The sequence below is a fragment of the Miniopterus natalensis genome, chromosome 4, assembly GCF_054644295.1.
Source record: "Miniopterus natalensis isolate mMinNat1 chromosome 4, mMinNat1.hap1, whole genome shotgun sequence".
Classification (NCBI taxonomy): domain Eukaryota; kingdom Metazoa; phylum Chordata; class Mammalia; order Chiroptera; family Miniopteridae; genus Miniopterus; species Miniopterus natalensis.
Window position 1 is genome coordinate 58,883,005 of NC_142084.1, and position 15,398 is coordinate 58,898,402.

Below are 15,398 nucleotides of genomic sequence, written 5' to 3' on the forward strand. Positions count from 1 at the left end.
ACAAATGAAAGTATATATATATGAAAATATTTTATAATGTGAAAATTACTTCACAGATATAAAAGTTGATTGTTAGTGGTGGTGGTGGTATTTTTATAGACACTTCATTGCTAGATAGATTAAAAATGTCCTACATGGAAGAAAAAACAGGGACAAAATTTTTAGTCCAGTTACCAATGCATTAAGAACAACTGAAAAGCTATTTGTCATTCAGCTGTTTGTTATATGTCACTGAAGACCTATGTACTGGTACCAGGCCTAAAACACAGACTATTTGCTTGGGAATCCAGCCCTTATTTTTTACAGGTGAAAACGCACAGCTAGATGCTGAATCCAGGCCAATGGGGCATTTTCCATCTTGTATCTCCCTTTCACACATTTCCACTACAAAGCTGTTTGGGTAAGATCTGACCAAAGGACATCTGACCAATCACAATTTACTCAGGCAAAAGAAAGGAATGCTAGGGAGCAGTTCCCATGCCTTCGTGACAGTTCATTAGCTCCTCAGGCAGTTCTTTCTCTAAGCTCCTAGTGTCATCAGATTCTTCAAATTTTCCCAAACGACCTTCCCCAAACCCTCCCCCATTAATGTTCCCTTTGAAGTGACTACAAACTCTTCCACTCTTCCCAATGCAAATGTCAGTGCCACCCAAAGGTCCTTTACCGAGGAAGAGAAAGCCTGGTGGAAAAGAGGGTGACAATAAATTCTCCCAAGAACTAAATGAACACATGGGTGTTATAAGCAAGATGGATGCAGGCTTCCACTGGAGACATTTTCATCTTGACCTGACAAGGGACAACAGTATGGAAATTAAGAAACCAGAAAAGGGGTCATGACATAGAAAGATGCTTGAGATTCAAAAGATCTCATGGGGGTTTTTGAGAGAGATCAGAAATGTGCACTTTACTTTTCCCACAAAAGAAACAGCATGGATTCCTGAGTAAGCTTGATTCTGGAATGTCACATATGAGGATGTTTTCACTCATCTTATGGTAAGCATATTTCAAAAATATCTTTTTGAGTTTGCTCATCATAAGGTCTATGATGAAATATCATGCATTCTCTCCATATTATCATAAGTCTTGGAATTACAGCTGAGACTTGGAAGAATATATGGTAGGAACTACACCAGAAAGACATCCATCTGCCAAGAACCACTACTGATCCCAATGTCATTGGGCTCAATAACGAAACTTGGTCTTGGTCAATGATAAAGCTTTGTCTAAGTCCTGGGGCGCTGTTGACACAAGAGGAAGATGAAAGGTGTGTTGTGTAATAGCTCCTGGTATATATATGGACATCAGGAGTTTTGCAGACAGTAAATTCTATAGAATTTAGGAAAAGCTCACAGAGTCTTTCATCACTGTTCATGCTACTTTGGCCAAAAGTATGCTGGGCTAAACAACTGTTTCTCAGCATGGATTAAATATGTTGCTTCAACCTAATCCCACCTTCCTAGGGTTTCAGTGATAACATCTCCATTTATCCCTAGAAAAACAGAACTGGCACTGCTGGATTTTGATTGCCCTCAAAAATAACTGTATATTGTATTAGACCCAAGAAATTTCATTCCTGAAAATTATTTAACTTTTGTTTACTTTATGCACAATATCATTCCAAAGGAAGAATTTGAGACAGCTTATAAAAAACATACATGAGATGATAATAAAAATAAAATGAGATTTAAGAAAAAAAGTAAGTGACTCAGTAAATAGTCCCCCTTCTTAAATCCCACAATGTTTGGCAGTGAGAACTGCAGAGAGTGTTACCTACTCTGTCTGTGAAAACTGGAGGGCAGAGTATAGAAAATGCACTCTGATAAATATATCTCCTGCTACCCTCTAACTGGTTCACAATATGAAGCCCGAGCATGAAAAAGCACCGCAGGTGAAGCAGCCCAACTGTTGGTCTTTGAGGCAGGCAACATTCCTGGGGAGGCTTTGCCATTACTTGGCTGCTTATCCATTTCCATCATTTCAATATTTTTAAATCATTCCACATCTAGCAGCAAGATGGTCTCTACCCCTCAGGTCCTCTCTGGAGCTGGCTTTTTTACTGTGGCCACTGAGGTTCGGGACCAGGACTCACATGGCAGCATGTGCCCTGGTCACAAGACCTGGGGCAAGAGCAGGAGAGAGCATGGCTGCTCCTCAGATCCAGCTTTGCCTCACACATAACCTTCTGCCACCTATGTGCCGCTTCTTCATTTTACCCAAATCTGTTGAGGCAATCTGTCTACTGTGATTATATTTTCAAGCATTTGACCAAATGGTTACAAATATCAATAATTTGGCTAAATGCCCAATGACAATGGTGATTCAGTTAAACTAAAGAGGTTTTCATCACTTGTTAAATCACTTTTGACTTAAGCAAATATACTTACATATGCTTCTGAGTTATGAATATACATTTAACCCATGTTCAGACCCATGGAGCAAATGGTAAATATGGGGGGAAATGAAGGTGCTTTCCTAATCAAACTAGATGTCAAGGTAACCAAATAGTTGATAAAATGGAAGTTTCTTTTTATAGAAATATTCCAGTTCATAAATACAGGGAAATGCTAGAATTAAAATATCATCATCTTGCAGCCTCTAATAAAATAATAGATCTAGGCAATGACCATTAAGGACTGAAAACTTCACCAAAACAGAGAAAACTGATTATTAAATGCGTCTTGAATGGTTTACACCTATGGATTCTGATCAGGCTTCCAACTCCCAGTTTGCAGAAAATACAGAGGCCTGAAGGACACGATCATTCGATCACGACTAAAGGAAACTGCAGAATAAATCACCTAATTTCTTAAATAAATTGCAAAGGAAAAAAAAGAGATGAATATATAGATTAAAAGAGATTGAATATTTATATCAACCAATAGCAATGTATGGACTCTATTTGGATCCTGATTCAAACAAATAATTTGAAAAAAACATTTATAAGACTACAGTGGAAATATGGACTCACAGGATATTCGGTGATATCAAGGAACTATTTTTTTAGGTACAATAATAGGATTGTGGTATGCTTTCTAAAAAACTGTTCTTTGGGGGATATCTACCAAAATGTTCATGGTTGAAATTATATTATATTTCAGATTTGCTTTGAAATAACATGGGGTGAAGGAGAGTGAGTGGAAATACGGATGAAACATATTCGACCCTAACTGATCATTGTTGAAGCTGAGTGAGTGAGGCTTCATTATATTAGCCTCTCCGTTTTTATTAATGTTTGAAATTTTTCACAATAAAGAACTAAAAAATAAATATATTTTAAAATCCACTGAGAAAAATAACATTGGTAGCAAATTTCCTAAAAGATAACTAATCTATTGACTGTTTTAGATGCAAGACAAGTAACTTCTGGGTTAAGCCAGGGCCACCTGCCAGATAAGTGCACTGTGGTTCAGGGTGTGTGAACCAAACTGTCCCTGGTGAATGTCAGGAGCCCAAAGAGAAGAAAAGCATCACCAACAGCTCACAAATGTCATGCTGCTCGCTCTAGGGTTATTGTAGCCACGCTGTTCACTGTCTTACATGACTCAGGGTCCTCCTCATAAACAGCCTTGAAAAAAATTATTTTTGGTTGTAGAATCAGGCAATTGTATGATTCCCCCAAGCATGTTGATTTTCAGTATCGTTAAAACTGAAACCTATCACCACCTCACACCCATTAGGATGGCTATTAACAAACGAAATAGCAAATGTTGGCAAGGATGTGGAGAAACTGGAACCTCTGTGCTTTGCTGATGGGAATGTACAGTGGTTCAGCCATTGTGGAAAATGGTATGGCAGTTCCTCAAAAACTGAAACAATTACCATATGATCCAGTGATTCCATTTCTGGGTCTACAGCCAAAAGAATTAAAAGCAGGGTCTCAGAGAGACATATGTACACACATTTATAGCAGTATTATTCACAATAGCCAAAAGGTAGAAGCAACAGCATGTCCATTAATAGATGACTGGATAAACAAAATGTGGTATCTGCACTCAGTGGAATATTAGCTTTAAAGCAGGAATGAAATTCTGACACATCCCACACATGGATAAACCTGGAGGACATTATGCTAAGTGAAATAAGCCAGTCACAAAAGGGTAACTATTGAATGATTCCATTTAAGATACCCAGAGTAGTAAACTCACAGAGATGGAAGGGAGAATGGTGGTTGCCTAGGGCTGGCGGGAGGGGAAAGGGAGAGTTATTATTTAAAAGGTACAGAATTTCAGTTGGGAAAGATAAAGAAGTTCAGGAAATGGATGGCGGTGATGGTTGCAGAACAAGGTGAAGGTACTTAACGCCACTGAACTGTACATCTAAAAATGGTTAAATGGTAAGTTTTATACTATGTATATTTTACCAGGATTTTAAAAACTGAAACCAATCACACAACTAACTGATCTCTACATTGCTGCCAGGAAATACAGAGGCAAATTTGTGGCCAACTTTTATAAATTATATTGAATCATGGCATGTGCTTTTTGTATTTCATTTCTCATATTTTTCTCTGGTCTAATATTCACCTCCTAAATCTAAAAAATGTTATTTTGCCATGTGTTGTATATATTTTAATTTTCCTTTATTTCACTTTATGAGGCTCAGTACTTTTATTAAAAATGCTAGTTGAGTTAAATTGAATAACAATTAACTTTTTAGTTTTTGTTAAAAAATGTTAATTAATAGAGAAGCAGTGGAAATATGATTGTTTCTCCTGCACAGCCTATTGAGCATATTTTCTCTGTAGAAATTTAAGGAATTTCTGGCATATCTGTAAAATAAAATAAATCTTTCTCATTTTCAAAACTTTTTAAAAAGTTGGTCAAATAGATAGTCACTGTATACAACTAACAGTGAAACAAATTAGCTAAAACTCACCAACTCTATAGTTGAGGCCAAAAGAGAAATAATGGCATTTCTGAGAGCTCCATACCAATTCAGAAGGAAAGAGTCTAATTTAATTTAGACCAGTGATGAGAGTGGGCCTAACAACAAATTAAACAAGGGCTGGGGAGTACCCAGCCACTATTAGATCCATTCTCAGCTAATGCTGTCTGTTATCCATCAAAATCCCTGAGTTAAAGGACTCATCGGGTCTAATGCAGGAGAGATTGGGGGTCAAATGGAACGGACTAATATTGGGGTCACTCACTTGAGGCCTTGGTCACAGCCAGCTCTAACTAGGGAGAGCAGGTGTCCCCAGGGAGCAACACACAGGCGGGCACTGTGAGAAGTGCCTGAGGCCTGACAGCACTCTCTGTCACACGTACCCTAAATGCTTTGATGACACTATGACATTCTGACAACAACCCTGTGAGGTAAACACTGTTCCCCTCATTGTACAGATGAGGAATGGGGCTTAGAGTGGGAACAAACTTGTCTGAAGTCACACACCGACGTTCATCTGACTGCAATGACCTCTGTGAATTCTGAATTCTTGAGGACTTCTCCACAACATTTTTGGGGGGAACAGAGGGCTTATTTTCTGGGTCTTACATGTGTTCTACAAGGCTGAGGCGGATGGGTACATGATCTCTAAACGAGGGAAATATTACTGTATCAAACATTTGACTCACTCCTTTCTACAATGGGTTTAGTTCTGTTCTCTAAACACAGAAATCCCCACCCACATTCCAGCTCCCATCCTCTAAATATATTCCCCGGCTCTCGCTCCTCCTCCTCACACCAGGGCACCCTCTCTGACTCCCACTGTGCCCTCCAGGACCAGGTGGGCGCCACCAGCCCAGGCAATGCCATACAAACCAAAAGGGATTTTCAACACAGGCTTCGAAAGGTCTCTTCCCCCTCCTTCCCCTATTATCTGACCTCTCCACGCTCCAAAAGAAAATATTGAGATCATCACATACATGGAAAAGATATATAAAATAATACATGGCTGCAAATGACCAATTATTGTCCCTTGAAGGTGCTTCAGCTTACCATGGGAGGAAGGCCTATTTTTGTTTCCCCAAGTACCTCGTCACTTAAGAAGTTTGCATCAGTTAGCAGCCTGCTGTTGTAACAGGCTTGTGAATGTAGATTGTTCGGTTAATTATAAACACATTTTAAAGTCATTCTTTCTGGCCTTTTTCCTAGAATGAGTGACTGCCACTCCACAGCTCACAGAATGGTCTTCAATAGTTTTCAGTCAAGGTTCAGGGAGAAATATGCCACACCGGGATTCGATTATTTACCAACATAATGTTGGATTCAAGCCAATGAGACACCAATATATTTTCCTTTGAAGTCTGACATATTGCCTGCTGCTTTCAATGCTGTTTTCTTGGCTGGCAGACAAAATAACTGTGGCTGTTTCAAAAATCACCTCCAATTCAAGTTGCCGGGGGGAGGTGTCTTACGATCGGTTCATCTTACAGACACTGAGCTCATTCTCCTTTGGGATGCAAAGGTGATTCCCAGAGAGAGCTCTGTGTATGGGCCTCTGAAAGCCACTGGCCCCTGCTCTGGGATCAGTCCTTGACAAAGCTATTCAAGAAAGAGTCTAGCAAATTCTTGGCACCTTGGCTATAAACAGACGTGTGTGACAAGATCATCAGCACATTTTCATGATGTCTTGGGCTGTCCTTTGCTCCTTCTTGTTTGGAGAGCCCTAAGAAAACCTGACAGAGAAAGCAGGTTTTTCAGGGATTTGAGTTCACAGAGCCATTGCTCTCAGGCTCCTGGGAGCTGAAAAACCCATGACAACCCTAAGAATTCACTGAGGTGCTTCTGCTGATGTCCTTTGGTATCAATTCCTAAACATGATGATCTCTCACGGCAGAATCTTGCCTCTCACCAAACAGCCTAGATGTGGGTTTCTAACTGATAGGATCTAAGAATTTAGAGTAAGAAGTAATTTTTTCAAAAAGGTTTAACATTCTGAAACAGAATAAATTCTCACTTATTGAGAAGAAAAGATCTTAAAGGCTATTTAGTCCCACTTCCCAAATGGTTAGGAATGACCCACCATTTGAATACCTCTAATGATGGAGTATTCATTAACTTACATCACTGGACAGTATTAGTACAATGTTAAAGTTGCAAGAGTATAATCAGATCAATTCCCCGTTTCTTATTAAAGTGCTATGTTTTTATAAGTATGACTTAATTTTTAATTTCAAGTCATTGAAAAAGAATATAACAATATATATTGAGCAAAATCTTGGAAGTTAGTGTAAATACTGGTATTGATTCCATATTATATATAATGAAAGTCTATTGTATTGTAATTTTTCACTTTTTTACTTCATTTTATAAATCTAATTTTCATCACTTTTCTATTTCAGCTTTACTCAATGTGTATTTATTACTCTTTGCACAATATTTTATAATATACATTCTCATTATAGGGTGACATGATATCCCAGTTGTCTGAAATCCTCATTATTTTAATATAATTTTTAACAGCACTCTTTTCACTCTCCAAAGTACCCTACTTTGGATGATACATTTTCTGGTCAAGTACCATACTTTAAAGTTTTAAAAACCTGTATTTCACTTTTTAAAACTGTACTAAAAGTCTTCACAAATTAAGACTGGAATTCCAACCCCAAACTTCCCTGCACTCTTCTCAATTAATAAGCTTTTACTTTATTTTGAAATGATAAATCTTCTTGACCATGGGACATTTTTAATAAAATGGAAAGCTGCTCCGTGCTTAAGAACCACCACCACAGAGAGGCTGCAGCTTGTGTTGTCCGCGTGGACGGAGTGGCCCACTGCCAACGGGATGTCACATTCGTTAAGGTACTGAGAGCCGAGCGACCTAAGTCGGGCACAGCATGACGGCAGATGCAATGCGAATGTCCTCCTGCCTGAGAAAGCGTTCCCTCTACTTGACCGGGTTTCTTTCATCTTTGGGTGACTCAGTTTCTCTGCCTCTAAAGGAGCACAGCAATGCCCGCTTCACTGGGCTGGTGTAGGATGAAAGGGTGTTAGCCATAGGCCCTCTCCGCTTCCAGGAACAAAGGCAGTAAGTAATTGCAAAATGTTCCGTTCCGCTTCTCTCGCTGATGAAAAAGGGGCTCCCACTGACTTGAAAGAGAGCATCACACACAGACAAGGAGAAACCCATGGGGGAGCAGAGCCTATTACTTTCATTATCACTGTCCTCAAGTGCAAGGGAGAGAGCAGCAACGAAGCTGAAGAACTGTGGTCGCAGAAAAACGAGACAAGGGCTAATCAGTGGGCCGCAAAGAAAATCTGAAAAGATGCACGTCTTAGCTTAAAACCAATCTGTGAAGATTATATGCCAGAAACGAGGGAACCATCTATATACTCTCTGCTCACTTGACACAGTCACACATTCATGTATTTTTCACAACCGAGTGTGCCCTGGCCCTCACCCTGTCCTTCCCACATTATCCACTCCGACCTAAATGCCTAATGGCAGTTCAGTGGCCGCTTTTAGAGTGGATTAAATTTAAAAGCTCCTATTTAGACAGCAAGGTACATTCAAATGATTAACCAATAGATAATGAAATTGAAACCAGTGGTACAGTTTTGGCATAAAATATTAAGACCTCGGAGAGAGAAGAATGGGTTTGGACAAGCAGAAAGCGCTATTGCTGCTTCGGTGAACTACAGTCAAGTATATGTAAGACACTCTCCTCTACCTTAGTACATGCTACTAAAGTCAAATTGGGAAAAATAAATAGTAGGAGATGTCACTCCAAGCAGTATTGTCCCAGCAAAAGCTGAGTCTCAAGAGTCCTTCAGAGCACTCTGGGAGCGCATAGAAATTCACAAATCAATATGCCAAATTGGCTTGGCTGGAAATCACACTTTTGTGCATGGATCTAGCTAAACGGCACTTGTGAATCTTCCAGACTCCCCAGGGCTTCTTCAACCTGTGCCAAGAGTCAGGGGACCTGGTCAAAAGAATGTGGACTTCAGGGTCAGTCAGACTTGGGCTACAATTCCAGCTCTACCATCTCACTGGCTCAGTGGCCTGAGGTAAGTGATATGACCTTTCTGAGCAGGGGATTACATAATCCTGCCAGCCTCCAAGGTGCTGGGAAGATTAAATGCCAAAGAGCTAAGTGCTATACTTAGTTTGGCCTATTGCATATAACCATAAACAACCCAGAATGAGAGAAGCCCACCCCAAAAACCAACCGCTCCCTCACTCCCCTACAGGATACCAGGTGGGCAAGTAATTTAAGTGAGAACAGTTTTTAAAACATTAACATAAAGCCCTGGCTTCTGTGACTCAGTTGGTTGGGCATCGTCCTGTGCACCAAGCGGTTACTAGTTCGATTTCCAGTCAGGGCACATGCCCAGGTTTTGGGCTCAATCCCCAAAAGGGGGTGTGTAGGAGGCAGCTGGTGTTTCATCAATGTTTCTTTCTCTCTCTCTCTCTCTTCCTCTCTCTCTAAAAAAATCAATAAAAACATTTTTTTAAAAACCACATTAACATAAAATGCTTTTATATACTTGACCAAAATAGGGGCCTTAATTTAAGCATCTGGAAGAGCCAAACTGCAGTTTTAATAATGTAAAAATTCTTACATATCAAAAGATATTCTATTTTACAATCTGTACAATTCTGCACTTATACAAATTATGCACATGACTCATCTCTTTTAAAACCACACCCTTTGGCCCTTCATAGTGGGCTTCTCAGTGGCTGTCTGCTGTAGGATGACCCTTTGGTCCTGAACATGTAAAATGCAGAAGCAAAGGGAAGGGTCTCAAAGTACCCCATCAGCCTTCTCAATCTACAGGTGAAAGTACTGAGGCTTAGAGAGCAGGAATTGCTTGCGCAAAGTCAAACAATGAAGACCTTGGGTTAGAATCTGGCAGAAAGCCATTATAAATCAAACCTGTGATGATGACGATAATAATAATAATAATCTCATCATAGAGCTTTATTCACAGATATTTCCAATTCTGTGGCCAAACAATGCCTGGAACTAGGACTGTCCTTCAGGAACAAAGTTTTCCAGTATCACAACAGAGGGAAACCTGCTAAGATAGGTCAGTCTTATTTTACATTTTCCAATATGACATGAAACCTATTTTCTAACATGTCTCAATATTGAAATATCTAAAGGACAAAAATAATCATCAAAAGAATCCTTTGAATACTGATGTGACATTTGTGTCCCCCGGTAACAGACACTGTGCCAGGCCTACAACTCAGGTAAAATGGCATCACTTGCACATCACTGCTCAGAGGAAAGTTAACAAATACTTGGCACACATTTTTAGAGTGTCCATTACACTTTTTTCTACAAAAATCAAACCCTCCACTTAAATTTCTGATCATACTAATTCCTCACCACTGATCAGTATATTCTGAAAGGTGATAGCCCATGCAGAGGAAGATTTACACACACCTAGGCAGAAGGAGCTCTGTCTCATAACTCTTCAACTGTTAATCATCACCAATGACTAATTCTGGTTCCATCTCTGGGATTAAGGAAAAAATTTTATCCTGAATATGCTAATTTAGAGATGGGTTGTCCTGAGACTAATTTCCAGCACAAAGAAACTTCAATGCTTAGAGTAGTTAAACAACAAAAGCCCTTACAGGAAACTGCCATCCAGAGCAGGGTAGGAGGAAGCCAGAGGAGGCAGTGAAGTCTGGGACTGCAGGTTTTAGGATGGGAGAGGGCACAGAACCTGCCTAAAGTCTGAGGGGAAGGAACCAGAAGAAACAAAAATCCAGAGGACAGAGATGGCAACCCCTGAGAGGGTGATAAGGGATGGGTCCCAGGACATCGTTGGAGAAAAGAGGAGGGCCAGAGGAGAAAAAGAGGGCAGAAAGGGAGTGAATACAAAGAAGACCGGGAAGGAGGAGAGGAAGGGGAGGGGGAAGGGAGGAGGGAGGAAGTGCCAGATGTGGACGCATTCTGAAGTTTAGGTGACATCAGATATGGAGGTGAGAAATCATGAATTACAAAGGATCTCCCCGCCAAAAGGTTTGGAATCTAACAGAGAAGTGCTGTTCAGCCGCAGAACTGCACATTGTAAATACAGGGGTGGGCAAAGCAGGTTTATAGCTGTTCATGTGGAAAAAGACATGCAGGTTATGATTATTACAATAGCTTTATTAACTTAGAAAAATGTCACGATGGCACAGTGCACTTAGGTACAATCTCGTAAGCGCTCACGTTGCCAGCCTTCATTATTTACACATTCTTGTAGTCTACTTGCTACACTCAAGCATACTTTGTCACAGAGTTCTTTATTGTCATCAATTTCTTGACAAGCTTCTCTCACGCAGTGAACATATCACCTACAGTATGTGAAAAGGCTTTATCTTTGACAACACACCAAAAGAAGAAGCCCATTGGGGTGAGAGGTCTGGTGATGTGGTGGCCATGTCACTGGCCCTCGTCAACCGGTCCACCTGTTGTGTACTCACTACTGTAAACCTACTTTTGCCCACCCCTGCATATACTCAGGGATTAGATTTTATTCTGCTTTAAACATTGTAATTGATGTTTTCTCTTAAGGAATATGCTCAATTCATAATGCAGGAGACAGTGGTCATTCAACTAGATTGATTTTTGTGAAATAACGACTCAAAGCTACTTGAATTGCACCCAGTCTTTAACAAAATTATATATCAATGTGGGAGAAAAAAATCCCTCCCCTGAAAGATAAACTCAAGCCCTAAATTATCAGGTTAATAATCCACAATGTGGATATAAGAAGTAACAAATACCCAGTTTGATATTTGGTCTGCCAGGTGAGGAAAAAAAAGCATATTAAGTTCTATAGAATAAAGTTCTCTGATCCCAGAAATGCTAAGAACTCAGTAGGTTGGGGGTTTTTTGGGGTGGGGGGGTGGCTCCGATGATTTGTAAATATCTAGAAGAGCCCAGATTTTGAAGCCCCGAGGACACTTGCTAAAACTCAAAAGTTGGCACTAGTCTTTGTACACAATTTGGGTTTTCTTTCAGAGTTGATATCTTACCAAATAAAGCCATCTGTGTTCCCTCTGGGAAAGGTTCAACTGTTCTGTTGCCATTGACATGATGTTTGGCTATAAAAAAAAGAGAAAGAAAGAAAGAAATGCAAGTTAAGTGTAAAGTTCTACACACATGTTAACACATGTCATTAAATGTGTCAAAGGGCCTACTTCTCATTTTTAGTTAGAAATGGCACCAAAGCTTACCCTCTTAAGAGAGTTTCAATGATTTTGTTTTTAATCTGTTACAGAAGAGCCGAGAGATGGTCTAGTGCAGGCATGTCATTTTCAAATGAGTGTGCTGAGGCCCGACCTTATGCAGAGCTGCACAGCGGGTGGAGGCAGAGCCAGCTCAGCCTGGAATCTCCTGACTCCCGGCCGGAGGGTCCCCACTGCGCCAGGCCATCCCCTGGAGAACAAGCAAAGCTCTGGCTTCCAGGGTGACCTGGGGGGGCTTCCCCTGAAGACTCCCGATGATCAGAACATTGACCCAATCAATAAAGTGAGTCATAAAGACAGCAGGGTCACACTGAGACCAATTTTTCAAGAACACATCATTTCACTACAGTTCAAGTACTATTCCTGGGAGCCAAAGATACTCACCTTCTTTTAGACCAGACAGACACTCTAGTGCCTGCTCCTGCTCTTCACCCACTCTGGTCCCCTCCACCAATCACCCTTCCCACCCTAGTGCATATCAAGGACTTAGGAACAAAAAGTGACCAGGGTATGGTTTTCCAGCATTAATTTGTTCCCATACCCCCCAAACTGCAACCTGATAGAGAATATCTGCATATGGCCCATCTGTGAGTATTTTAATGCTGTCCTCAGCAACTTCTGAATATGGGCATTTATGTTGGAAACGCGTAAGAGACAAACGGCTAGAATGCTTTCACGCTGCATCACGCAGCCACACATTTGCATGTAATGGGTCACATCAGATTTCTTGAGCTCTGGCAAAGGATTCAGCACTAAAGCTAGGCTCTGAGGGGTCAGGGGGAAAGTATGACATTTTCCCAGCCCCGCATGAGAGTAAAAAATTCTAAAGCGGACTTTACCAGAAAGCTTACAATTATGTGCTAAGTCCAGGAACAGGGACTAAAGGTACTGTAAGAGATCACAGAAGAGGGACAGTCAGTTGGGACATCAGAGCCAGGGACCTGGAGGAATTGCAACTAGTGTAGAGTATTAAAGGAGAGGCCGGTTTGGAAAGGTGGAGGGTGTGGAAGCAACTTTAGTGAGAGCCAGGAGTAGATGCAACCAAGGCGTCACCCTGGGCCAGAACAGAGTCTAGTCTGGGCATACTAGAGGTGATATGAGGAGAAGCAATGGCAATGAAAGACAGACTGGCAGGCAGGGAGTGGGTCATGGAACATCTTGAGAACCCCATCCAAACCCACGGGAGCCCTAGGCAGCCTCCGCAACACCACTGCAGTCTTTTAGAGCCTGAAGGCTTCTGAAGTTCAGTCCAGTTTTGAGGATCCTTTGGCATACCATTAGTTCAGGGGCTTCCACTGGTTCCTAAGTATTTATGGCACTATCCTAAGAAGAGAAAACCTGGGAGGAGGGAAGGAGTCAGGCCAGGTGAACAAGAGAGCAAGCCCTACAGTAATCTCTAGGCACTAACAGGCACAATTAGCAGATGCGAGGTGCAAAGTCAGGTGACGTGGGATTTGTCAAGTGCTCACTCATATGGTTAGGACCACTGGTCACTGAATCCAAAGAAATGTGATGTCGCCCCATGTGGAGGTCACAGTTCTGTTCTATGGTGAGCACTCCACAGCCCTGCCCGTGGTTCTAAAACGTCTTCCTTTAACACATCAAGAGCTGTACGCCCATTTAAACACTGACCCACTGATCCCACTTAGAAGAACTTAACATAAGAAAAATGCAAGAAGGGAAAAGGTGATATGCACAACAATACTTATTGAAGTACTATTACTTCTAATAATGAAACCTAATATCAACTAAATACCCAAAATAGAGAAATTGCTTCAAAAGTTATAATCCATGATTTATCAAAAGCATGACATATTATGCTTCATATTTTAAATACAGCATTTGAAAGATATATAGGAACATGGAAAAATATTTGCGATAATGGTAAGTGAAAACAATCCTATTACACACTGGATGTAGGTTATAATGACAACTAATTAAAATATGAATGCTTATGGGAAAAGACTGCCAGAGAAACATGCAAAAATGAAAATAACGAGGGGAATCGTGTAAGACATTTACCTTTATTAATATCCTTGGTCATTGTTCGATTCTTATTTTCTAAATGAGAATATGTTTGCTTGGATTTTTTAAAAATCAACAAATTATAGATTTAAAAAAATTTGCCCAATACTTGGTTTCCCAGGATAGTCCATCAGGCCTTATTTATAATCCAGTACATACACATTTACAATAAAGTGTAGCGTGTTTGACATCTCCACTGGGAGGTGCTCAAAAGCACCTCCAACACAAGATGACCTTCCTCTCCAAATTGACCTCCTTCCAGCAGCCCAATCTCTGGGAACAGGGTGGCCAGCCCCTTCCCTGTCCCCCGTCCTCCCTCTCCCTCTCCATGCCAGCGCGAGCTGACCCTGCCTTCCGAGCCTGCGGGGTCCCTCATCCTCGCCCCTCCTCTTTGCCTGGGCTCCTCCACCACCCTCAGTTCATTCTTCCCATAGTCACACTACCTTCAAAAGAAAGAAGTTCCGATTATATGACACAAACTCCCCACCCCTCCCTACGGCTGCTCGCTGCGCGGAGGCTAAGCGGAAAGGCTAACCCAGCCCGCGAGGCCCAGGTGCTCTGGCCACCTCGACCCTCAGTCCCACGCTGCTCTCCTGGGGCGAAGGGCCTTTTTCTGCAGCACTCACCAGAGCTGCACCTTACACTTAGTCACTATTTGGAAGAGAAGACGGTAAGCTCAGGGGGGGCAGGGCTCGTGTCTCTTTTGGCTCACCATATCCACAATCCTAGTACAGCATGGGACACAGAATGGTATTTAATACATAGTTTTAACTGATAAAGGAAGACATAAACAGTTCTAAAAAGTCTTTCTGGCCATTATGAAAGCTATATCATTTCATACACTAAAAATATCTCTCTCTTTATATGTACATGTGTCCCTCATATAAAAATGATCATTAAAAATGGCCACTCAAAGTTTCCCCATCCAAGTGGCCTGGAGACAAAGGGACTCCTCTATTCCACTCCGTAAATGCCCAGCCCCCTTCCCTTCCCATTCACCTACTCTCAGCTGTGCAGGCAGCAATGCTGGTGGAGGTGGAGAGACTAGAAATGCTACTTGAACTGGAGAGGAAGGCGGGAGTTCAAACGCAGCTCTCCTCACTGCTAAGGCTACCCTAGACCTCGCCTTATCTTTTATTCTACAGCCCAAGGCCCCAAAATAACAGGGTCTGTAAACTCGATTTTACATTTTCTTCTGAACTGCAGGTGAGTCTTACATCAGTCCCTGGAGAGCCAA

The 15,398-nt window shown here is 41.3% G+C and overlaps 1 protein-coding gene across 2 annotated transcripts in view; it reads right to left on the minus strand.

Annotated features, from left to right (window-relative positions):
* The window catches only part of MSRA (methionine sulfoxide reductase A), a 350,861-nt gene that overhangs the window by 211,587 nt on the left and 123,876 nt on the right, over window positions 1-15,398 (minus strand). For both annotated transcript variants that reach the window (XM_087815975.1, XM_087815974.1), the window contains exon 2: window positions 11,924-11,992. In XM_087815975.1, the coding sequence (XP_087672101.1) occupies window positions 11,924-11,992 (69 nt within the window). The remainder of the gene's footprint in view (window positions 1-11,923; window positions 11,993-15,398) is intronic.